Source organism: Parasteatoda tepidariorum, chromosome 2 (genome assembly GCF_982258835.1).
Source record: "Parasteatoda tepidariorum strain Cologne lab strain chromosome 2, Ptep-v5.0, whole genome shotgun sequence".
NCBI classification, from domain to species: domain Eukaryota; kingdom Metazoa; phylum Arthropoda; class Arachnida; order Araneae; family Theridiidae; genus Parasteatoda; species Parasteatoda tepidariorum.
The window spans coordinates 69,915,712-69,942,407 of NC_141756.1; the positions used below are offsets into that span (position 1 = coordinate 69,915,712).

At 28.5% G+C, this 26,696-nt stretch overlaps 1 protein-coding gene across 1 annotated transcript; it reads left to right on the forward strand.

The window, feature by feature from the left end:
- The first annotated feature begins 4,423 nt into the window (after positions 1-4,423).
- LOC107452384 (tubulin beta-4B chain) lies at positions 4,424-25,488 on the forward strand. Its single transcript, XM_087157492.1, has 6 exons — positions 4,424-4,549; positions 5,789-5,897; positions 10,333-10,443; positions 17,934-18,178; positions 23,151-23,787; positions 25,162-25,488. Exons 1-6 carry the CDS (start codon positions 4,493-4,495, stop codon positions 25,341-25,343), a joined length of 1,341 nt encoding a protein of 446 aa, XP_087013618.1. The 5' UTR covers positions 4,424-4,492; the 3' UTR covers positions 25,344-25,488.
- Positions 25,489-26,696: the final 1,208 nt, after the last annotated feature.

Sequence of the window (26,696 nt, forward strand, 5' to 3'; positions counted from 1 at the left end):
GGTTAAATTTAAGTTTTAAAATTTTTTCTTAATAAATTTGAAATTGTCATATGTAGAAGAAAATTCAAACAAAACAGACGTATTTGTCTCGGTTGGGGGGGGGAGTTTTATTTTATTTTTTTATTTGAAAAATAGCGTCAAAAGGTGAAAAAAATAGTAGTCTCTTTTTCTGAAATTGCTAATTCTATTTTATAAGCAAAAATTACTTTATTGTAGTGAATGTCAATGTTTCAGAAGGAATGACGCTCATCAATTAAATTGACGAGGAAAATAAAGATTGCTACTTGAAATTTTACTTTATTTTCGTGAATGTCTGAATTACAGAAGAAGCAAAGTACTTTCTTAGCTCCCTCGTTTTAATTTAAGAGGAAAATAAAATTTTCTACTTGGAAAATATCTTTAAATTTGCTTTTCCTTAAAAAAAAATTTCAGCAGATTTCTCTTTTTTATTTGGAGGAAAATTAAGTTTTCTATTTAGAAAATAACTTAAATGTTGAAAAAAATAGCTTTTTTCTCTTTCTGAATTTACTAATTCTACTAGAACTTACTTTTGAGAATGTCTAAATTTTAGAAGGGGTGAAGCACTCCTTTACAATTTTGAAACAAAATAAAGTTTTCGACGCTCAAAAAATAGAGTGAAAATAAAGATATTTTTCCACTTTCTTTCACTTTACTTTCCCAAATTTCAAAAGGCACCTTATTTGCCCATTCAAGTTAATTTCAGAACAACATAAAGTTTCTAATTAGGGGTATAGCTTCAAAAATGCCTTTCCTCTTTTCTGTGAAGCGTTTTTGTTCTTTTGAGGAAGGGATGTAATTCTCGGAAAAAGTCTTTCACCCTATTTTAAATTATAGGTAAATTATAGGTATATATATATATATATATATATATATATATATATATATATATATATATATATATATATATATATATATATATATATATATATATATATAAATTATTTAAAAAAATTTCGCGCGGTCCCTTCATATGGGGCCCCCTTGACCGTCGGGGCCCCGGGGCGGTGCCCCGACTGCCCCGGCGTAGTTACGGCTGCCTTGTAGCCTAGAGATAGCGGGTTCAAGTCTCACCTTCAACTTGGTGTCTCTGTGATGTCCTAATGTGTGCCATCTGTTCTTAAAAATTGACAAATGACTTATAAGCCATTTCTGTTATAAGCGATATCTTAATAATATTTTATTTGTCATTTTTGAACGTATCAAATACTCAAAATACTTACCAAACAAATATAGTCGGATTTAAAAACGCCATGTACTCACTATCGAGTATAGTGATACGTTCAAAATTCATACATTATACACTCATCAAAATTAATACATTGTATCATCATTGTATAGTATAAAAGTTTTTATATCATTTCAAACTAAGTAATTTCAGAATGCAAAATTCACAATTTGGAACAAAATTATGCGAACATTTTTCAGAAAATTAAAATTGAAAATTAAGGATCTTTTTAAATTTTCTCTATCTCAATTCGACTATTTGAACATTATTCGAACCCACTATCTTTTGAATACTTTTTTTAAATCCATTATCTCTTTATCGGAACTCTAACCGGATATCATTTAAAAAGTTTCCAAGCCTATCCTTTTATTGGTACTTGAATTTGCTATCTTTTAATCAGTACTCAAACTCACTTTTTTTTTAATCGGTTCTCGAATCCACAAATTTTTTTTATCGGTTCTGGAACTTGCCATTATTTGTTCAATAATGGATTCTACTATCTTCATATTTGTCCAATACTGGATTATTACTTGTATCCTCTCTCTTTTATCCGTACCTCGGAGGAAGTGACCTTACCTCGGAGGCCAAGGGACGCAACATCAAGAGGATGCTGTTGTTGTTGTAGTTCATTTACGTCGCACTAGAGCTGACAATGGGCTATTGGTGACGGTCTGGGAAACATCCCTGAGGATGATCCGAAGAGATGCCATCACAATTTTGATCCTCTGCACAGGGGATAGCACCCACGCTTCGGTAGCCCGACGACCTGCACGCGAAGTCGAGCACTTTACGGTAGAACAGTTTAACGAGGATCAATACCGCACACCCTCGGTCCCTACGCAGACTGATCCAAGTGGTCACCTACCCGCACACTGACAGCAACCAGTGATGCTTGACTTCGGTGATCTGCTGGGAACCGTGTCTTAATGATCAGTCAACCGATGGACGGCATCGGTTAGTGAGAGGGTGGGTGACAACTTTGATCAGCCTGTGGAGGGACCGAGGGTGTGCCGTATCGGTCCTCGTTGAACAGCTGTACCGTTCAGTGTTCGACTGCAACAAGTTAAAAAATATTTTTCCAAGCTTGGGGATTATTTAATTATTTTGTTAACAATCCCAGTAGCGTTCTTTCATCAAAATAGAAGCTATAAAAACCTATTTAAGATGTACACAAAAGGGTTCCTTAGTAATAATTTCTATCGAAAATGAAACAGCAGAAACAATTGGCTTTGAAGGATCTATTAGCGTCTGCTAAAGCACAAAAAAAAAATTTTTTTTTAATGCTCATGCTTATATATTTCTATGCCATAAAAGACTACATTCATTAAAAATATTACTTTTAATAGATATTTATATTAGAATACTAGAACTTATGACTTTCTTCTTTTAACCTTGAAATCGTTAATTGTTATTTGTTTTCACCATGTGGTTTCTTAAATCACCGTTCTGGGTTGATTTAGAATTTTATAACTTTTTGGTAGTAATATTGTTTTTTAAAGCATAAAAAGCAATTTTATACATCATTATGACTACACCAGAGAGGTAATTTAAAGGATCTTTTTTAAAGATTACTTTTCCAAAATTATGTTAAGGGAGCCGTTTTTAGTATCGTCCGGGTCTTGGAAAGGTCTTCCACCGGCACTGCTAGTAAGCATAATGCGTTAAAACACTGATACAAAGTGAAGAAATAAATTAATAATAACATAGTTGTACAACCATTTTTTTTAAATTTTATTAATTAGTTTTTTTATGTTTGTTTAGCTTGAAAAATACATGGTATTGAATAAATAATAAAGTTTATTTGTCATGCACGGCAAACAAAAGGAAAAGAAAACTGGTAAAGCTTCTAAAAGAACAATCGAAAAAGCTCATTGCTTTACCTTTTGCTTATAATTTTTTTGAAAAAATAAATTACTTCGGTTAGAGAATCTGCACAAAAGATTTCAGTTCTAAGAAGATTAAATTGGAAAAGGAAAACAGTGAATTTTCGAATATACTTTTGGAAACTTTAGAATCAGTTTTTTGTAAAACTTTTGTGGGTCATTTTAGCTGGATGTCAGTTTAGCTGGATATTAGTTTAGAGATTTTTTCTTCTTTTTTATTTGCAAAATTGTTTGGTATTAAATATAAAAAAAAAAACTAATAATTTGAACAAATGTTGTTCCAAGAGCTGGTAATTTAAAATGATTTGCCAGTCTTGCAATGCTAAAAAATTAAAGAAATATACATTTGATTAATAGTTTATAGATTGGGGAATTTTAATCAAAGAAATATAAAATAGTTGTTTAAAATTTTGAAATTTGTTTTATTCTTCAATAATTTAGCAACATAATATGATATTCATCAATAATTAATTTCGTTTCAATGCACTCTTTTTGTAAAATTATAGTTTATTTTAAAATTAATGGTAAATCATTAATTATCGCTTTCATTATAAACAGATGGTTTATGAGATCATTGATATTTCTCTGTCAGTTACTCATCCGTTTACGTGGGCCTTGAATGCGACGAGTTTATTTTTCTTCCAGTAATAATTTGGTGAGTAGATACCATACATGGTTAAAGGACTTGTGTTCCAATTTCACCATTTTTCTTCAGTTTTTTTTTCACCTACACTGCGTCTCATTTCATGTCATAAAATAGCCAGTGGGCGAGCCAATCATGTTGCCAGGTGAAACCGGTGCTGAATGGTCATTGAATTCTTCCGCAGATTTTCTTCTTGGTTCTCGTTGCGCATGCGCAATTTTGGAAGCCAACTGAAGGAATAACTCGTGAATCGAAAATGATTTAAATTTGCGTGAAAACTGCACAGAAAATATTATTTTTTTAGATACAAAATGTTATTAAAATAATAACAGAACGAGAATTTATGCATTTATAATTGTAAAAAGCCAAATTTATTAAGAAAATACAGGAACCTAAACCACTCCCTTACTTGAAAATACACTTTTTCTCATTGCAATAAATTATTTTCAAAATATTGGGACTTAAAAACAAAACATATTAATTTTTTGCATTTAAATAACCAAAATATTATTTATAATCTAACTTCTCTCATTATTTAAATATCGCTCAGTATTAAACACTGAGTTGGCTGGCAGATTGATCCAACTCCACCCTTATCTGACGTAATCAAGGCTCTTAAAGGCGCGTCCTGAAAACCCGCGTCAGTTCTCCATTCTGATAATTTCAGTCTGACAAGACGTTTAATTTGAAATTTAAAGAAAACTCTATTTCAAATCAACTATGCGTGAAATAGTACATATTCAAGCTGGCCAATGTGGTAACCAAATCGGTGCCAAGGTATAAATATTATATTTTATTCTGTTGACTTGTCTAAATTTTTTGAAATATAAATGGCAGACATTCTTATTAAATCGATAGCCGCTGGCGTTCTAAGAATTGAAGATTCCCTTTTAGTCTTAGCTAATTTTATTCGATATTTCTATAAAAATACTTATGCTAAGCTTTAAACTTTTAACAATACGCGTTTTTGTTAATGATATTTTATAAATATTACGGTTTTCTACGACCGTTTCGTTCCATGTGGTGAATTAATTGACCGGCACTTAAATTATACGTTTTCGATTTGATGATAATCTCAGTGATTCGCAGTGGCCAAAGGAAAATGTATTCTGAAATTCAAACATAAATTAAAATATCTATTTTATATTTATGTCTTGCAGCATATTTTTAGTCTTGAAAATTAGTCCTCGTAAAATCTTAACTAATAAGCATTGTTTAAAAAATGGCATATCTTAATATGCCATTTTTTAAACAATGAATAAAATGTTCAATAATTTTATAAGTTTTAATTTCCTTTGATTTAAAGATTATTATAAAAAATTTTGTATAAAATTGTGATAATCTTTCAAGTTTAAAGTTTAGAAACAAATTAAGTCTGCATTTCGAAAATCGCGGATTCTTACCCCTTTCCGAATAAAAAAAATTCTTTAATCTAGGTTTGAATCAAGTGAATAATATGCCAATTATTCATTAAATTTAGTTTATTAGTGATTTTTTTTTTCTCTTCTGGCAGGTTAATTTTTTTAAAACTTCCAAGTATTGTAAATCAAATCCTTTAGTTACAGAAGTATATAGAATAGAAACTTGCAAATAGCATATCTGAAGGAAATTTATATTTTATAGCAAGCATTATTTCTGAATCGATAGTTTAGTTTATTACTAAAAATAGTGTTCTGGTGAACAAATTTCTTTTTAAAGCAGTGTGTTTAGTTTTAATTCAAAAATGGATTTTAAATTCCATATAAGTTTTAATTGTAGTTGAAAATTAAGTTTTATTTATTTTTTCAGATTTTACTTTTATGCATAATTTAATAACAGTTCAGCTATGTTTCTAATAGGTAAAGTTAACAAGTTCTGCTATGCTCTAATAGGTAATTTTAATAATTAAAAAATTTAAATAAGAATATTTTTTCAAAATTTTTAATTTCTGAATAGAAAAGAGCAATTTATATTACGATTTTGAACTCTTTCATTGTATTATTAATGCCATATTGTGTATTTTATTAATATTTCTAGTTTTGGGAAGTTATTTCTGATGAGCATGGCATTGACCCTACTGGTACATATCATGGAGATTCTGATCTTCAATTAGAAAGGATCAATGTATACTACAATGAAGCATCAGGTATGTCTTTAACTTTATATGTGCAGAAATAATGTGAGCACTTTTTCTCTTATTAGAGAATATCTGAACTGAAGCTCATTTATTTGCTTTGTTTATGGTGTAATAAGAGATAGAACATCAGATAAGCAATTAAAAAAATTCCAAGTTAAATTCCAGATTTTTTTAAATTGCTGTCATAATTTTACTATTTGAATAATTTTAAACTGTTAAAAATATGGTACATCTAAAACTGATAAGAGATCATCTTTCTTTTCAATTGATATAACTTAACTGTCTCACAACATGGTTTAAAATTCTGTTTTTCTTGATTAAGGGTTTAAAGTTCTACTGATTTTTCTTGATTAAGGGTTTAAAGTTCTACTGATTTTTCTTGATTAAAAATATTCTATCTTTATTTGCCTTTATTTTTAGCATACTGTCTTTATATATATATACATTTTTTGTTTGTACATAACCAGGGTTTGCCAAAGGGGCCCCGCCCTAAAACCAGAAAGTTTATTGATAATTCAAGTTTTGTTCCAAACAATTTAAGATTAATTAACTTAATGAATTAGGTTTAATTATTATATAATATAGCTAAATTAACTTGATATATAAATCAAAATGCATTTAACTGGTTTGGAATGTGCCTCTAATTTGAATGGAAAAGTTAAGTATCTGTTCTTATGATTGATGTAGGTATGTGTGTCCAATCATTCTTGAGGTTCAAAAAACCTTAATATTTTTTTAGATTATGAAATCATTACTAAAAAGATTTCATTAAATTTTAATTTTAGAAAAGATAAATTTTGCATGTTTTGAACATATATTCTGTTAGTATTGATTTTTTAAGAATAATTTATATCAAGAACAAATCATCAGATTTTAAGAAAATATTGATTTTTGTTTAGAAAACTGAGTTATATAATATCTAACTTAAGTTTATATATTAAACCATAGCTTGTGCTCCGGAAAAATCCGGAATTTTCACTGTGATCTGGAAGTTTCCGGAAATCCTAGGTCCAGAAGTTTCAAGAAATAGAACTAGAATTTATACTTGGCATTTCTTTCATTTGTAAATATTTTTTCTGGTAGAATAATAAATGTGATTAGAGATAAATATAACTTATACATATTAATTTAAATTATGCTGCATGTAATTTATTTAGAATTTCATGTTTTGAAAATATCAATGACTTAAATTTATAAAGACATAAATTTTTTTTAATGCATCATAAATGATTTTACTCAGGGAATTTTCAGTATTTTTGAGTTAGGCTCACGATCGCCCCTGTTAAATTAAAAAATTCATATTTTAATCAAATCCATAAAATTAATTTGCAAATTCTTGAGTGCATTGATATTGAGCTAGGTTTCAGAAATTTTTTCTAGTTCTACAGTTACTCAAAAAATTAGATTCATATTTTTTTTTTTTTTTGTAGTAAGTTTAAAAGAAATTCTGATAAAAAAATACATTATGAAGTTTATTTCAATATAATAAGTAATTTTTAAAATATTTACATGTAGTAATTTATGTTTTCTTAATATGTTTTGTATGTTTTCTTAATTCTTAATATGTTTTCTTCTATTCTAAATTAGAAGCATAAGTTTTAAACTATTAAATTACATTAAGGTTGAGAAAGTTTTGACAATTGGCTGATTTTCAATACTCGTGTAACATAGATTAACGTTAGTTAAAATAATGTGAATAAAATCAACTGGAATATATATATATATATATATATTTCTTTTAATGTAAAATGTAAGTTTTTTTTTGTAAGAATGAATGAAGTTATGTTGTGATCACAAGCTTTTCTGAAAGATTACTGCTATGCTGAAGATAATTCCCTGCATTAAATTTAGGTTAGAATAAATACATAAAATAATGAATAACTTAAGCTTTTATACATTTTTGAAATTTAAAGCTTTTCTTTATAAAAATCAAATGGATTTAAGATTTTTTTCACCTAACATAGAAATAAATTAAAAAAATATAAGATTAACATGGTTAAGAAAAATTAATTAAAATTATTTTCTACTTATGCATAATTTTTAATAAGTTTATATCAGGCATCCATAATTCATGCTACAGTGATTTCATCGCAGAAAAAAAATGGGTGAGAATTTCTCACCCTTTCTCAAAAACAGGGTGAGATTTCAAAAAATTAAAAAAAAGAAGAAAAAAACACAGAGACTTGAAAAAAAATCACTATGAAAAAAAAATCTTTTATTATGATACTTTTTTAACATCTTCTAATTTTTAAAGCATTTAATATTTTTGTTGCATCATCATATGGAAAATGTTCTACATCTACTTTTTCAACAGCTGTTCTCATTAGGTTGATCAAATGCATGTTGGTTTCGTTCTGATCGTTTCTACCCACATTTGTTTCATTTTCATTTCAGAGTAGAAGATCTTGCCTTTTCAAGGTATTTGTCCACCTTGCATTAATGCGCAAAAAATTTGAATTTCTTACATGGAGAAACCTTACCTATGGTAAACATGTGGTTGCAGAGAAATGCGTTCTGAAAGAGGTTCCATGGTTCGGAGGGATGATATTCTGTTGTTCTTAAAGGTTCTGAACAATACTGGTAAATAGGGAAGCTAGATAATGGGGCAGATGTTGAAAATAATGAAAGATCCAGGAAGAAAAGTGAAACGCATTTTATTCTAAATGGCGCAATGAGAAATTTTTTTCAAAATGCGAGAAATTCGCGAATTTTGAAATTGGTTTATAGAATGCACGAATTTCTTGCGATAATAATTTTTTTAATGCGAGAAAAGAAAAAAATATGCGAGATTCTCGCGCTGTAGTGAAAACACTGATGCTAGCACCTTTTTACTGAACTGAAAACTTATACTATTCAGAACTAAAAAAATTTGTCAACTATTTAATGTTTCAATATTAAGCCCACGTTTTCATTAAGATACACTGGGGCACGATTTGTTATACATATCTTTGTTCTTGCATAGTTATTTACCATCTAAAATAATTGAATTCAATTATGCAAATTCAAACGTAATGGCTGTCACAGCAATTGTATACAAAATGGCAGATGTGCACAGTAACCTCAATTCGATAATGAGATTCGGTGTTTCAGACTACCACAAACGTTTTTTTAAGTTTAAAATAAGTTTTTTTTTGCTTAAAAATAAATAAATTAGAGCTTTTAGAAAAGTAATGAAATATTTTCTGGGAGTTTTGTTTGAGGTATTCTGGATGCATTAAGATTTTAAAGTAAACCAACTGTAATTGTCCATTATAAATAGAAATGTATAAAATCAAAAACTATCCGATATGTTAATTTGTTATTTTAAATAGGAATAAAAAAACAATTACCATAAAAAGGCACTCAACTAGCATCTTATTCAATATTATATAAAATCAATTTTTATTTACTTCCATTTGGATGCCTTATTTCTGACCCTCAAAATAAAGAGGTATATAAATATGAATCCTAAAATATAATTTTGGAATCTCATCATTTTGAATTTTTGTAAACCAAGGGCTTTAATGAATCTTGAATAATTTAGCAATTTTATTATTCTATCCCTCAGGGGCCTCCACCAGGGGGGAGGTGGGCACAGGATGCCTCCACTTGAAGCTTGGGGGGGGATGGGGGCCACTGCTATCCCTGCTTTAAATTACTTCCACTCTAAGCATTGGTTAGGAGCAGCAGCCATTCTTTCTAAGTAACAACAAGAGAGAGCTAGAAAGAAAATGCAAATAGAGCACTGTTTTTTAACTTAAAACTACCAAAAAAAAAAAAAAATTAAATCCTATTTTCAAAATCAAATAGGATTTAATATTTTTAACCTTATGAAAAGGAATTTTGAAGTTACAATTTTAAAAGAGCTCAGATTTCTAAATGACTTAAAATTCTCAAAGGCAAGTAATTGTATTTCACAAGTCAGGTTTTGAATAGGTGGCCCTGTCACTTTCATCATTAATCTAATCTAGCAATCTAAAACTTCAAAAAAAAAAAATGGTTACATTGCATTAAACCAAATCAGTAAATAGTCCGGTTTTCTGAATCTACAAAATGCCGTTTTTTTTTATATTGTTAAACCCAACTAAAAAAATATATATTTGTAAATAATCTTAAAAAGAAGAAAAAACGAAGTAACACTAATGATTATTTCCAAAATGATGGTAAGGTAAAAATGTTTCAAAAAAAGAAAATCCTAAAATCTTATTAGGAAAAAAAAAAATTTTTTTTTTAAAATAATTCGAAAATTTATTGCATTTTGTTCTGGTTTTCTGATTTCCGGATAACTGGTTCTGTACTTTACAATTTAAATATCTTTGTATTAAAAAGAGAAATGGACCTTTATTTTGGAAGTTATAAAAATGTATCTAATGAATTTGTGCATTTGTTAATTCTTCTGTTTTTTGTTTTATGCAAAACTCAACTGAAATTTTATAAATAAGTAACTTGGTATATGCTATTTCAGGGGGAAAATATGTTCCACGAGCCATCCTTTTGGATCTTGAACCTGGAACCATGGATTCTGTTCGTTCAGGACCTTTTGGACAGCTTTTCAGACCAGATAACTTCATCTTTGGTAAGAGATTCTTATTAAATTTTTTATAATAAAATTTTTAATTTTTACTTGGTCATAAAGCAAGTGCTTTCTGTTATTACAGTAAGTTAATGTTTTATATTAAGAATTTTTGCTTGAAAAAATCTAATGTACCAGGGTTGGCATGATTTATGTAAACAATGATTTTTTATTTAAGAAAATCATTGATTCGAAACCATTTTTTTTTTTTAGTTGAATCATTCAGTCATTTTTTTTAGGAATACATTTAAAGTGTGATTCTTTTTTTTAAAAGTGATTTCATTGGTAGTGGAAGTTTTATCTAAGGAAATAAATTGAGATTAAAAGTGAATAGAGTAACATTAGGCTGTTAAATTACGGATTTTCCATTATAATAATTTGCTGTTAGTAAACATTTCAAATTTACTCATTTAGTTTTGTTGATTTGAATGCTTTATATGCTTTTAAAACATATTAAAATGCATAGCTAGTGTTAATACTGAAAGAAAACACAAATAATTAAGATCAAAAGGAAAAAAACTTCTTTGAAAAAAACGCGCTAAAAAGCAGCAGAAATTTCAGAAAAAAGTATCAATACAAAACAAATGAAATAAAACAAAAATACGACCACCGAAGCCGACGTCTTCAGGGGGTACCGGCCCCGGTAGCCATTAAAAACAAAACCATTTCTATTTGAGGGAGAAGCAAAAGCTTAAAATATCTCCCTCAGTACCCCGATGGTTTTGTATAGAGGTCCAGGAAAAACAAGATACATTCAAAAGAATAAACAAATTACGAAAAGAAAATCAATAAAAATCATCAGAAAATTAAAAACTCACAGTCACAGGTCAAGAATCAACTTCAAAAGCGGAGGAAAAGAAAACACTAAAAACTGAAAAACAACGCCCCCTATAATAATGCGCAGTAAAAGTTTAAAAATGATATGAAAAGGTCAGGAGAAGGAGATACGTAGATAAATTAATAGAATGCTTAACTGGGGCTGCTCAGTTAAGACTAGAATTGCGCCCTGTTAAAAGAAAAAATATAAAAAAAACCTAAAAACCATCAATCATTTTTTTAATTAAAAAATTAACATTACAAAAATTAAAAGGAAAATCATTTTTACTCAAATTATTTAAAAAATTATCCACAGCTTCTCGAAAACTTTCAACATTATTACAAATTTTCTTGATCCTAACTAATTGCGAAAAAACAAGATTTTTGAATATTTTACTACACAAATTAGTTTTAAAGTTGCAGAAAAAAATAACATTAAAATTAAAGGCTTTTCTTCCTGAAGACGTCGGCTTCGGTGGTCGTATTTTTGTTTTATTTCATTTGTTTTGTAGCTAGTGTTAACCAATATTGAAGAAAATCTTGTTTTGCACTGAGAAACTTGCAACAATAATTTTTTTTCTTTAATGTATTCTGATTTAAACTTACTCTTCATTGGATTTCCAACTGATAAATTGGTGATTTCATATTTATTCAATGATAAGTTTTTCATACTTAAATAATTTTGAAACATTCTAGTTAGAAATATAAACTATTTTAGCTATATTGTTTTAATGATATTGAGTACTGTTAACACATTTTATCAGAGGATTTTGCTGGTAAATATAAAATAAAATAATCTCACTGAAATCAAAAATATCTGATCTTTATTTCTTAAAAAATTAAAAAAATATTTTCCGGTTGCAAAATCGACAAATCTCACTAAAATTTTATTTCAATAACTTAAAAATAAGTAATAAAAAAAGTTATAAAATGTTGTGATATTTGTATCAAAATTTCCTTTTTATACATTCACAGGGTTCCCGCGGCCTTGAAAAAGCCTTGAAAAGTACTTGAATTTCATTTTGATTTTCAAGGGCCCCTAGAAGTACTTGAAAATGATATTAAATCCTTGAAAAATTCGAAATGACCTTGAAAAGTATCGAAAACTCGGGAAAACAGCCCTATTTCCAGTATTTCTATGTATTTCTATGTTTAACTTTTGACGCGCGTAAGTGTGAGAGAATGACTTCCCCGTCTTTCAGATGATGACACGTACTGTTTGATTTTAGGATTTTATGTAAGTTTGGCTGATTTTAAGAATTTTAAATATTGGGAACTGCGCCAAATTCTGACAAAATCTCGATACTTATTCAGGCGATTTTAATATCAATCATCGATCTTCGTATTAGACTTATTTAAAAATTATGTGTTGCAGGGATGAAAGACTTCCGCGAAAAAGCGGATTCTTTTCCGCGAAAAGCTTTTTTTCCCCATTTTTGAAAATTTCCGACCGTGTTCCAAAAACTAAAATTTTTGGGAAGTCCTATTGGAGAAACCCAAGCCTCCCGAATGATAGTCGGATTACCGCGACTTCTGCTATGGAGTGGAAAAGAGTCTAAGCGTTTCGTTTCGAGCGCCGATGTTTTTTTTCTCTTTTTTTTTGGCTGATTTTTGGAATATTAGGAACTGCACCGGAATTTGCCAAAATCGCGATTTTTAATCAAACGATTTTAATATCAATCATCGATTTTTGTATTTAACTGATTTAAAACTTACGTGATTTAACTGATTTAAAACTTACGTTTTTTACGCGATTTAAAAATCGTACTAGCAATTCCTATTCACTCAATTTCAAAATCCAATATCGCGATTTGTATTTAAGCGTTTTTAAAACCTAATTTTGCTATTTGTATTCTTGTGAGTTTAAAATCCAACATCGCGATTCGTATTCACGCATTTTTAAATCCAATTTTGCGATTCGTTATCACTAAGTTGTAATATCAGATATCGTTTTTCGTATTTGTACGCTATTTAAAAATTACTGCGATTCGTATTCACGTGATCTAAAAATTATGTATCGTGATTCTTATTTACGCGATTTAAAAATTCAATATCGCAATTTGTATTTTCGTGTTTTTAAAATCCAACAGCTCGATTCATATTCACGGGATTTTAAAATCCAAAATCGCGATTCATATTCACGCGATTTTAAAATCCAAAAACGCGATTCATATTCACGCGATTTTAATATCCAATATCGTTATTGGTATTCACGCGATTTTAAAATCCAATATCGTGATTTGTATTTTCGTGTTTTTAAAATCCAAAATCGCGATTCATATTCACGCGATTTTAAAATCCAATATCGTGATTCATATTCACGCGATTTTAAAATCTAATATCGTGATTTGTATTTTCGGGTTTTTAAAATCCAACTGCACGATTCATATTCACGCGGTTTTAAAATCCAATAGCATGATTCACATTCACGAAATTTTAAAATCCAAAATCGAGATTCATATTCACGCGATTTTAAAATCCAATTTCGTGATTCATATTCACGCGATTTTAAAATCCAAAATCGCGATTCATATTCATGCGATTTTAAAATCGAATATCAAGATTCATATTCACACGATTTTAAAACCCAATATCGCGATTCTTGAAAGAAGTAGAAGTAAGCTTTCTCTTGAATTAGTTACTGTAAAGATGTGATATATTTTTCATTAGTAAGTAATTTAATAGTTGCGCCTTCCTATAATTGCTTAATTTTTTTAAATGTATTAGTGGTCGAAATTTTAAAATTATATTTAAGAAAAATTTAAAGTTAACTGTCTAAATGCTTCTGCCACTTTAAATATTGAATAAAATCTCCCAGCATAATTAAAAGTTGCTTTTATAAATCTCAGTATCATATAGAGCACCCCCCCCCCTCCTCCTAGTGACCTGCATTGTAAAGGTTCAGCTTTTTTTATTTTTGTCCACTTTAATGCCTGCTGTTGCAATTCGTTTTCGCGTGATTCAAAAATCGCACTCGCAATTCCCATTAAAGTAGGGGTGCACAACCTGCGGCCCGCGGGCCAAATGCGGCCCGCCAACCCTCAATGTGCGGCCCGCTACCGCTATCTGAACAAAATGAAAAGAAAAAAAATTTAATTTTTAAAAAAAAAAAAAAAATTTGAAAATTTGAAATTTACGCATTTAAGTTTTTGTCGCACCCAATTTCACTCAATGTAGTTTACGAATCGCAATGTAGTTTACGAATTACGAATCGCGAATATTATTACGAATCGCGATTAAATAATCGCTCATTTAGATAACCATTTTTTGACGTGGTTTATTTGTGCCAATTTTATTGCAAATCAAAATATTTCTCAATCGTTATTTTGGCAATTATTGTTACACATATCTACAAGGTTTTGAAAGTCCGATATCTTTTATACGCTATTTTGATACTTTAATTTCGCATTTAAATACATAAAATTTTGACGCGTTTTATTTACACCAATTTCACCGCAAATATAAAGGTATTTTGATAATTTCCTTTGTAGTTATTACTACGCTTTTTACCCGTGATTTAAAAAAAAATTGATGTTTTTCATATAATTTGACAGCACGCGAGTTTTGAATCGCGCATTAAAATAATTACTTTTTATGTGCTGTATTTGTGTCGATTTTTACATACATATAAGAGGTTTTTCGAACGTCTTTTTACTTGTAATTTAGAATATCCTGATATTTTAGCACAATATTACAACTCTTAAAATTCGATACTGTTTTAATTTTTTTTATAACTTAAAAAGTAATTATGTATTTTAGCAAAATCGATACCTTCCTAAAAAGAATAAAAATGAAAAATAAAAACAAGTTGTGTACATTTATATTAAACGCGTTCCCCTTTGCTAAAAAATAATTCAAAACACGTGTATATTTCTTTAGTCCCATGAACAAGTGCAAGTTAACATCACACACTCAACGTATTCTTTTTGTTGTTACATGATTTAAAAATCACATATCGAGATTCGTATTTATACGTTTTAAAAATCATACGTTTTAATTTTTCGCGTAATTTAAAATTCACAGATCGTAATTCGTATTTACGCGATCCTAAAATTGCGCAGCGCATTTCGTATTAAAAATAACGAGATTTAAAAATCATCCATCGCGATTCATATTCACGCGACTTAAAAACCATATATCGCGATTCATATTCACACATTTTAAAAATCATGCGCTGTGAGTAGTCTTTTCGCAATTTAAAATTGTACATCTCAATTCGTATTCACGCAATTTGAAAATCACACATTGCGTTTTATATTTGCGCAATTTAAAAAGCACACATAACAATTAGTATTTAGGCAATTATAAAATAACACATCGCTATTTGTATTCACGTGATTTAAAAATATGGAAATGAAGAACACCATCTAGGACAAATTAAGTTTTTTGCCCTAATTTAATACTACCCACAACAACAGCTTCTGTCATAAGACTGTTTTCCAGAATAAATTTGGCCTGTTCAAAATTACAGAGCAGTCTTTTAATAAATTCATTTAATGGCTCGAAAAAGCATGATCAAGTGAATCACATGATCAAGTGAATAAAATTATCCCAATATTTAAAAATTTTGCAAATTACAGGAAATTTAAGAAAATTAAGAAAATTTTTTAGCCATTTTCTTATGCTATACTTCCACCATTTCATATCATTCATGATTGTACGCTGGGAAATGATTTGTATATCATTAAATTTTAACAGTAAAAAATATAATCAAAATAAGTTTCGTTAAGTAATGTAAATGTTACTAATTGTTTATGCATATGTGTATTAATTGCAAATAGAAAGTGTCATGTTAAAAAAAATATTCGCAATAAAAATTTTTAAACAAGTATCTTAATAGTTTTTTATAATTAAGGAAAATAGTTTATTCAAGATTAATGCTTTCTTTCTTTCTTCCCTCTCTCTGCCCCTGCTTCCTATCATTAATTTAAAATAAATGTTTTAAAGTTTAAGTATATTCCCCTTTTCGGCAGATGGGGTTTTGTTTCAATTTTTATCATTTTTAACCCTATAAACTTTCTTTAAATCAAAGTATTTAACTTGTATTTATTTTAATAACTAGAACATTTTTTTAAAATTTATTTCTATGAACAAATTTTTTAAAGTTAAAATTTATGTTAAAATGGACTTATGTATTATGTAATACGACTTCTAAAAAACATGTATTTTCCCATAGTTTTTTAATTATTTCAATTTATCTAAATTTTCTTCTGATTAACTGATTCTGTTTTTTCTTAGAAGGCTCAGTTTTTTCTTAGTTTAGAAGTTTTTAACTTTAAACATTTAAAAGTATTTAATTTTATGCTAAGATATTACAAGGTTAACTTAGAAAAAGAATTTAGTGGTTAGAACAATGTTTTTTTTAACAATTACTACCTAAAATTGCTATGAATATGTTTATCTATATACTTTGGGTGTTCCCTTTGGCATGCGGCCCTTCATTAGTCAATCTGCTGCGCATGTGGCCCTTCACTCAAAAAGGTTGTGCACCCCTACATTAAAGCAATTCAAAAATCTAATATCGCGATTTGTACTTAAGCGGTTTTTTAGCGCAATTAGTTTTTCCGCGAGTTCAAAATCCAATGTCGCTATTCGTATTCGCGCATTTTGCGATATCAAACATCGATGTTGTAATATCAAACATCGATTTTCGTATTTATACTCAATTTGAAAACTACTCGTTGCAGTTCATATTCACGTGACCATGTCAAGTGCAAATAATCGATGCTAATGAAAAAAAGTTAATTCAAGTATGAGTGGTTAATTAAAAAAGTCAAAGTGACCAAAATTGTTACTAAGAATCTATCAGAAGGTATTGAGGTGAAAGTTGGCAACTGTTTCAATTTAAAATGGTTGGCTGGTAATAAATTTAAAATGATAATTAAGTCGCAACATCCAATAATTGATTAATTTTCTTAAATAGAAAAGTGGTCGAAATTTCAAAATTATATTTAAGAACAATTTAAATTTCACTGTCTAAATGCTTCTGCCACTTTAAATATTAAATAAAAGTCTCCCGGCAGAGTTGTTTTTAAATATCTAATTGATATCACAGTATTATATAGAACATTCCCCCCTACCCCGTCTTCTGCCCGAATCTTTGCTTATTCAGAGGTTGTATACCTAGCTTAAAATAAGCCTTAATGCAAAATTCAAACCTGACGTTTTTATGCATCATGAATTTTATTCTCGACTTGATGCCAATCACCCTTGTTTTTTTTTTTTTTTTTACTTAGATCACTTTCCAAAATCAAGAGAGAGCAATGGAAGTCTTATTTTTCAGTACTGCTATTATCGACTAACATTTATCGTCAAAACATTTTAGTTTAAAATGTTAAATTTTAGTCTATCTTTAACTAAAATTTAAGTCCTTGAGAATTTTATAATAAGTCTTAAAAAGTCCTTGAAAAGTACTTGAATTTTATTTTTATAGTAGAGCATGAACCCTGCATTCAATTTCTATAAAAAACTTTTATATCATCAAGAATATATAGGGTAATGGGTAATTTCATGCAACAATGTTCTAAAAAAATTATATTGAAGAAATTACCATTTCTAAGATTATGAATTTTAACATTAAGATTTGAACAAGAAAAATATTTGTATCACATTCCACATGTTTGTTTTTAAATTTTTGTATTGTGATAATTAAAACTAATTTATGTAATTTTATTAAGGTCAAAGTGGAGCAGGTAACAATTGGGCAAAAGGTCATTATACTGAAGGCGCTGAATTAGTAGATACAGTTTTGGATGTTGTCCGAAAGGAATCTGAAAGCTGCGATTGCTTGCAAGGATTCCAGTTGGCTCATTCACTTGGTGGTGGAACTGGATCTGGCATGGGTACACTCCTTATATCCAAAATCAGAGAAGAATATCCTGATAGAATTATGAATACTTTCAGTGTAATGCCTTCACCTAAGGTAACTTAATATTAAGCACTAAATTCTATTTGTATTATTCTTGATGATTATGAAATGAATGTTTTTAAAATCTTGGTATTTATATATACTCATATATCAAGTAGAACAGGGTTTAAGCTGAGTCTAAAAATTCATTAGCAAAAAAGCTAAAATCTGAAAAAAAGTTTTAGCAAAATGCTAAAATGCCATTAGGCTTATAAAATTACTTTATATCAAACAAGTACCGTAAGTTATCTGACAAAGAATAGCTTAATGTACAAGAATATCAAAAAGAATACCTATAACAAAAAAAAAAAAAACACATTTATTATTTATCAAAACATTTTGGTTTATAATTAACAATCTTCCTTTCTTTCATGTTTGCCCATTTTACAAATGCTTCTTGAAAGTTAAATGCACTTTCAGGGCCCTCAATATTAATCATTAACAAATTGTTTACATGGTTGATTAACAACCTGTTTCGAATATTAGTTTTAATCAAATTAAGGCAGCTAAAGCCCCTTTCACAGTCAACAGTGTGCATTGGTATTGTTGCACAATACTCTATAACAGAAGTTATTAATGGGTACTGTTCAGACACATCATTGGTATATAAAAGTAATTCATTAAATGACATGTTTTTACATCGTTGCATTAAGATGTGTTTAGGTAGTCTTGTGGTTAGTTTATTTTTCTTTTCTTCTCAGTGAAACTCATATATTCTAGCCATTTTTGTTGATTGCTATGCTTCATCTCGTTTGATCAAATTTTTTTCGTGAACGCTAGCGTCATGGTTCTCGCGAAAGATAATTAGATTTTTTTCTCCTTCTTGTTTGATCAAGTTTTTTTCATGGATTTAGCGTCATGGTTTTTCGCGGAAGCTTTTTTTTTTTTAATGGAATTTAGCAAAAATGCGAAAATGCTTTTTTGAATTTTAGCATTCTTGAGGGGTCTTTTCGCATTTTGCGAAAAAAGCTACCGTAGCGGAAACCCTGAAGTAGAAGTATTATGTTTGTAGTTCTAACATTCATACCATAATAAGTCTAATTAGATTTTCAAATGACAGAAAGTTACCATGTCTCTATAAAATAGGTTTAAGCTTTTTAATGTGTACTATTATGGCATCCAAGGAAACTGTTAAATATGTTTTTCGATGTATAAGCTACTAAACTTAATAGTTTGCTAATGTATTATAACAACTATAAAACAATTACTACTATTTTCCACTGTATAACCTGAATAGTAAAACTTGTAAATTTAACATTTTTATTGTCTGTCTTCTCTGGGATAAAGTTTAAATTGTTCTATGTTGTACATTTGTTTAAACATCTTAATATATTTTCTGCAGTGATCTTTCTGTATTCTGACAAATAATAGTTCCATATCATTTAAGTTGGAACAGTTATTCTAGATAGCAAATTCCTGCTTGCTTGACCTATCTAGTCATAATGCAAAAACCTTCGTTTTATTGAGCTTGATGTGCTACATCATGCAAATAAAGTAATTTATTTTTATTCAACTGTAAATGACCAATGAGATTTTAATTAACAAAAGGATTTAAATACATCACAAGAATAGAAATTCTAAAAATTCATTGTTCCTTTAGGACCAATTATAAGATCTTACTAGTCTGTATGCATATAAAATGGTCAGTTAACTATAATTTTTTTTTTTTTTTTTTTAAATAGTTGTAAAATTATAATTCGGAGAATTTGTTTACAAATAGGATGAAATATCCTATTTTGTAATGGAATACTAACCAACACAAAATCAAATTAACAAAACATCAACGTTTGCAGCTGTCCTTTTTAAAAAATACTTTCTATGAAAAAGAAACTATTAAACTTTGTTTTAGTGTAGAATTTCAGGATCATATACTTATTTTAAGCAAATGCAGTAACAAATCTTGTAGGATGGACTTGTGCAAGTTCACAATTGATTTATCTCTTTCAAATGATTTTAAAAATAAGATTTCATTTAATACTTTTAAATGATGAATTGGGAACATCAACTGAAATTACTCTAGTACAAAAATATTGAGTGGCATTCATTGTGTTACCGTTTCAAGATTATTGGAACCCTATCTTAAAATACTTAGATTTAAAAATTAAAATTTCTTTAATCAATGTTCCTTCATACCAACATATAATTAAATGATATATTTTTATGTAACTATACTATCAAAATTTTTGATGCATTGATTTGATACTGTTGTGAGTTGCCCAATATTTAATAAATTCTACTGGTAACTGTTAAATTTTCTTTTCTAAATAGAATCTGAAATTATAAATAGTACATTTAATTGCTCTTTTGTGTTGAAATTTGCTTTTATTATAAGTGGAGCAAATGATACCTATTTTAATTAAGTTAGTTTAGTAAGTTCAGTTTTGCCTTTTATGTTTACTTATTTAACTCATTACTGGTTTAGTATAAATCTCTTTAGGATAATTTATTTTTTTAAAATTAGTTTATTTTGGCTATGCAAATTTTTTTTTTCTTTCTGGAGAAAAATAAGGCTCACATTTTTTCTTTCTATCTTTGTTCTGAAAGTACTTTCACTCTTCCAAACTGCAAATATCAAAAGATGCATGTAAATTTAAACTGAAATTTATAATTTATTAGATATTAAGTGACATGCTGAAGAGCAAGAAACAAAAGTGAAATTTTGACTTTTTCATGGTTCTGTGTATGTTTTTTTTTTTTTTTTTTTTTTTTTTTTTTTTTTTTTTTTTTTTAAATTGGTGAGTTAAGTTCTATATTGTAATATTTTGGTAAGCCATTAAGATGTAAGTCATTTTGATTTATTTCAAAGTTTTAATTTTGAGTTAAGCGTTAGTGTATAATTAAATTTTTACTGCAGTGATATAGTTTCAGTATAATTTACTTAATAAAATTTAAAATATGATTATTTTTTAAAATTCAGCCAATTCTAAAGTAGAATTCCTTGAATGATTTTTTTAAAAAAATCCAGAGCCCTGTTTGAAACTAAATTACTTAAATATAATTTAACAAATTATTTAATAAAGTAAAAAAAAAAAAAATCATTTCAGTTTACTTTTGATTTGTATGAATAAAATAATGAAAGGTATTTAATTTTGAAATTAAGTCTTGTTCTCAATCCTTATTTGTTTGAGTAGTGCTTTTCCATAATTGTTTTAAAAAATTTATTTTAATTAATCTAAATTTACTTTAATGAATGGTTTCAGCTTTTCATTTCTGAATTTAATTTATCTATGGTAACTTATAAAACGGGAATTTTGCCTTTTCTTTTTTAGAATTTGAAAAATTTCATAGTAGTTATGTCATTCAAGATTTTTACTGTCTTATAGTTGAGACTGCATATTATGCAATTATCTTTAACGTATTGTTTGTATTTGTAAATTTACCCTCTTTTGCTGCACTACTCTATACTCCAGGGACTGAATTCTCAGAACTTATTTTCCTGAAGTTCTTGTTTTTCGGTTTTTAAAATAATTCATAAAATTTATAAAAATATAAGGTTTCACTCTATTAGTAACAGCATTTCTTAATAGTAAATTAATACAGCCTACTAAGTGCCCTTTATGTACTCTTTGTGTATTAAAATTTAATCTCGAGATGTTTCTTAAAGTAAACCATTTACTGTTATAAAACAGAAGTTCTTGGGTTCAATATTAAAGAGAAGGTTGAGTCTGAAAGATTTTCGTTATAATCAGGAATGTAACTAACATTGATTTGATTTAGCTGATTACAGAATATTCAGTGACTGTAAAGTAATATTTTTATAAATCTTTAATAAATATCTTTTATCTATAAATTTAGTCATTGAAAATTAATAATTTTAGCTTTATTGATATGTTTAAAAAATTCAGTGTTATAATTGTAATACAGTACAATATCCCGGCACCTCGTCAATAGTCTGAAAATAAAGTGGAGCAAAAAGAAACTCATTCAATAACAAAGTGTTATTTAATTCAGTATTCCATTTTCATTTAATGAACTTTAAAAAAATATATGTTCAGAAGTATGTTTAAATGACAAAAATGCAGACAATATTCTGAACATTAGGCATCCCTCCCCCTAAGGAGATAACAAGTTTTTCTTTTATGTTTATTTACTGGGTATACCTTTTGATAATGAAATTTAACTAACAAATTAATGGAAGAAATTTGTATATAATATGTCTGAAGAGTATAATAATCAAATAATTGAAGATCTTCGTATGAAGGGCAGCTAGATAAAAAAAAAAGTTAGTGTAGCATAAACCCTAATTAAAATTAAAGCAATCGTAATCAGAGATGCCAACTTCGAACATCAAATATGTATTTTAAAGTGGTAGTTTATCAATTGTGATTCTTGGTTTAGTAGATTTTTATCCACCACTATTTCTAAATAATTCATAGGCTTATATTAATCACCACTTTATAGTACTTATGTCACAAAAGCAAGCAAAAATTGTCAAATATTTGCAAAATTTACTTTAGTTATTTAACCGTTTTTTTAAAAAAAATATTCTGGCATGTCCGGAGCAGTTTGCATCTCTGCATAATAATGATATAACTTGAAAAATAACTTTAAAAAAAATTTCAGAGCAATCAACAGGTCAGGGAATTTTATCTTTAACTTAAAGCTAATAATAGATTCTGTATTACCTTAAGCAGATTTTGTATTAAGTAATTTAGTTTCAAATATTCGAATTTATTTTTTTCAATTCGTCAGCGGTTACATAAGTTTGTAAACTTATGGATTTTAGAACTTAATGTGTAAACTAATTCTAATGTATAGTTTAAAATATTATTTTAAATTATATTGTTGAATTTTCTCAAATCTTAGTCTTAAAATATTTTGCTGAACACTTAGTGAGGACAAATTAATAAAATCCCAAGTTATAACTATCTCTGAACACTTAGTTATAACTAGGGATTTTATTAATTTGTCCTCACTATCTTCATAATTTTTCTTTAAAATTATTGGAAACTGAGACATATTTAAAAGTAAAAATTTTGTTTTGCAGGTGTCAGATACCGTTGTAGAACCATATAATGCTACTTTATCAGTTCACCAGCTTGTTGAAAATACAGATGAAACCTTCTGTATTGACAATGAAGCTTTGTATGACATCTGCTTTAGAACCTTGAAACTCACAACCCCCACTTACGGTGATCTCAATCATCTTGTATCTGTAACCATGTCCGGTGTCACAACTTGCCTCAGGTTCCCTGGCCAGCTAAATGCTGATCTGCGGAAACTTGCTGTCAACATGGTCCCATTCCCACGTCTTCATTTCTTCATGCCTGGTTTTGCTCCTCTTACATCAAGAGGCAGTCAACAATACAGAGCCCTGACTGTTCCAGAATTGACTCAACAGATGTTTGATGCCAAGAATATGATGGCTGCCTGCGATCCAAGACACGGACGTTACTTAACTGTTGCCACCATCTTCAGAGGACGAATGAGCATGAAGGAAGTTGATGAGCAGATGTTGAATGTACAGAACAAAAATAGCAGCTACTTCGTTGAATGGATTCCTAACAATGTTAAGACCGCAGTTTGTGACATTCCACCAAGAGGATTGAAAATGTCTGCTACCTTCATTGGAAACAGCACTGCCATCCAAGAAATTTTCAAGAGAATCTCAGAACAATTCACTGGTAATTATTAGCATAATTATTACTGTTATTTAAGTATAGTTTGTCTTTTCATTTGCTTAGAGCTGGTAAACTCGGTTTATAGTATATTAAGTATTAAGTATACAGATATTAAGTATTAGTAATTCAGGACTATCATGGTGTCCTTAGAAACCATACAAGTGTTCTTATCAGATTCTTTAAACAACTGTGATTAATAAAAAATGCTGTTGTAACTGTAAAATTTTCGTTTTTTGCAAATATCAGTTTTTCCACTTTTTGGCAGAATTCAGCTTTTTCAACAGGGTTGCCACTTCACAGGGAGAATAGGAAAGACCTGGAAAATAACAGGAAATTTAGAATTTTTCTTTACAAACTGGGAAAAAACTTGCAATTTTATTTCTTATTTTTGTCTTCAAATGCAGACCTCTCAAGGCATAATTTGTCATATTTAAAGATGATGCTTTATCTACATTATACAGGACTCTGAAAAATTCCTATATAATACCTGGGAGATAACAAGAGACTTTTCAGTTACTATGATCAGTTAAATTCAATATAAATAATTCTAACATCTATTAAATTTGTTTTAAAAACTCTCATTGTAATAAAGCTTTTCCACATTTCCATCCTTATTCAATATTTTTGCTCACGAATTCTAATTTACCATTAAAAGTAAGAATCAGTTTTCCAATGAAAAATTGCATGGTGTAGATTAAATATAGTCTAGATTTACTTTGAAATTTTCCTAAAATACCTAGAAATTTTTTTTTTCTTCTGAAGTCAAGTGGGAACCCTGTTATATTTCCTTTATAGCATTTGTTTTATGTTGAACTGTACCTTATTTTTCTAAGCATTTCCAGAAATTAAAACTAGCATTGTTATCCTAATATAGTTCGCAAGAGCCCTGTGATTGTGTTTCCTCTTAATATATTGTATATAATATGTGCAGGGAAAACGGAGAATTTTTCTTTCCAGATATGAGTGACAACCCTGTTCAAATTCCCCAAAAGGATTATTTTTATGCTTTTCCTACCTGTGCAACAAAGATATAAAATTGCATGCTCACAGTTTTTAAGATCTCATGTCACTACTTGTGGTCACAAGATTAAAAATTTGAAATGATTGTTTGAAAGATTAACTGTTTTTAACTTATTAATATATTGTTTTGTTCCTGTATTAAGTTTTATTCTCATATTTTAAGACTATATAAATTAACTTGAATTTAAGAGCTTACAATCAGCCTATATAAATTAGCTGCAGAAATTAATAACTTACGTACTATGTCATTTTTGCCTCAGATATTTCTTGAAACTGGATTATCTTGATTATTCTTTATTGATATTGCGATCTTTCATTTTCATAGTTTTATTAAATTTTAAATTGTATTTTTTTTAGCTATGTTCCGTCGTAAGGCTTTCTTGCATTGGTATACTGGTGAGGGAATGGACGAGATGGAATTCACTGAAGCAGAGTCCAACATGAATGATTTGGTATCTGAATATCAACAATACCAAGAAGCTACTGCTGATGATGAGGGGGACTTTGAAGAGGAAGATGTTGCTAATGAAACTGCTTAATTTTCAAAAAGATGTCTTGTTCATACTGTACACTTTTTTTTCTTAAAGTTCATATCTAAATTTCTGCTTGACAACAAACCACCGATTTTTGTTGCATTTGTGTATAATTAATCCAGCTGTAATAAATTTTTTTTCAATCCTTAAACTTTTGTTAATTTATAGTTTTTTATATTCTATTTTTCACTACCTTATGTTGGAGTTAGACACCAGTTTTTAAAAGTTAAAGCTCTCTAATATTTTTCTCCAGAACTTAACTGTATATTATGGAAATCTGATGTATAAGAATAAAACCATATGGGTGTGAACATGACTAAAATTTATTTTCTAGTCTGTCTTCAATCTTTATGATACAGCAGTCTGCTCTGCTGAATTTACTTCACTGAATTGTGCAGTGTGCGCATTGCATGTCTGATTCTTTTGCATGTTGCCTAAAAATTTAAAAGATTTTGCAAGTATTTTAAAAATGCAATTAAGAGTAATTCGAAATAAGCTTAGTAATTTAAATCAATGTGATAAATTAAAACAACTCTTCAATTTTTGCACTCTTACTTAAAATTTAGTCTTCTGTTTGCTCTACAAACGATGCACTTTCTATTTCAATTCTTTCCCTGTCTATTTATAAATCGATGAAAATGTCTTTATGACGTACAAAACATTAACTTCAATCGAGTGTAATGATCAATTATTTGTAAATGGAATGATAGCCAGTGGCAGATAGGGCGGGCATTTGTTAATAAAATTATAAATTTCCTCCAACATCAAATAAAATATAAATCATCAATATAAAGAAATGTCTAATTGTATTTAGCTTTCCATCACAGTTTCTTTCAGTTACCTTTCGTGGTGCATGAATAGCCCAAAATTCTTAACTCATTTCGGGAAACTTGTGTTTTAATTATTTTTGTCTGTCCTTGTTACCTACCGAACGCTATTTGGATTCTAGTTCTGGAACCGTTGCACGATTCCAGCAATTTTAGTCCCCGAGATCAGGTAAAAATTAAAACAAGTTTTCATTTTTTTAAAAATTTGAATTCGTCTACTCAGGAGAGATGCTTAAATTATGATTTTTTTGCATTAGTTTAACATTAGCCATTGTTATAAATTAAACAAAATTTTAAGAATAAGTGTTCTTTAATGTTAAATTGTTTTTACATGCTCTTCTGTTATCAACGTGAATTGCATGTGTTTCGGTGCTAAATCACTGAATTGATGTTACTAAGTTATCTGAAATTACAATTTTATTTTGAAGTTTTTTTTTAAAAAAAACTTTTTATAAAATAAACTATAATTGAAATGAAGAAAAATAAGTTATGTATTAAAAAGCAAAATCAACAGAGAAAAAGTACTGAGTCA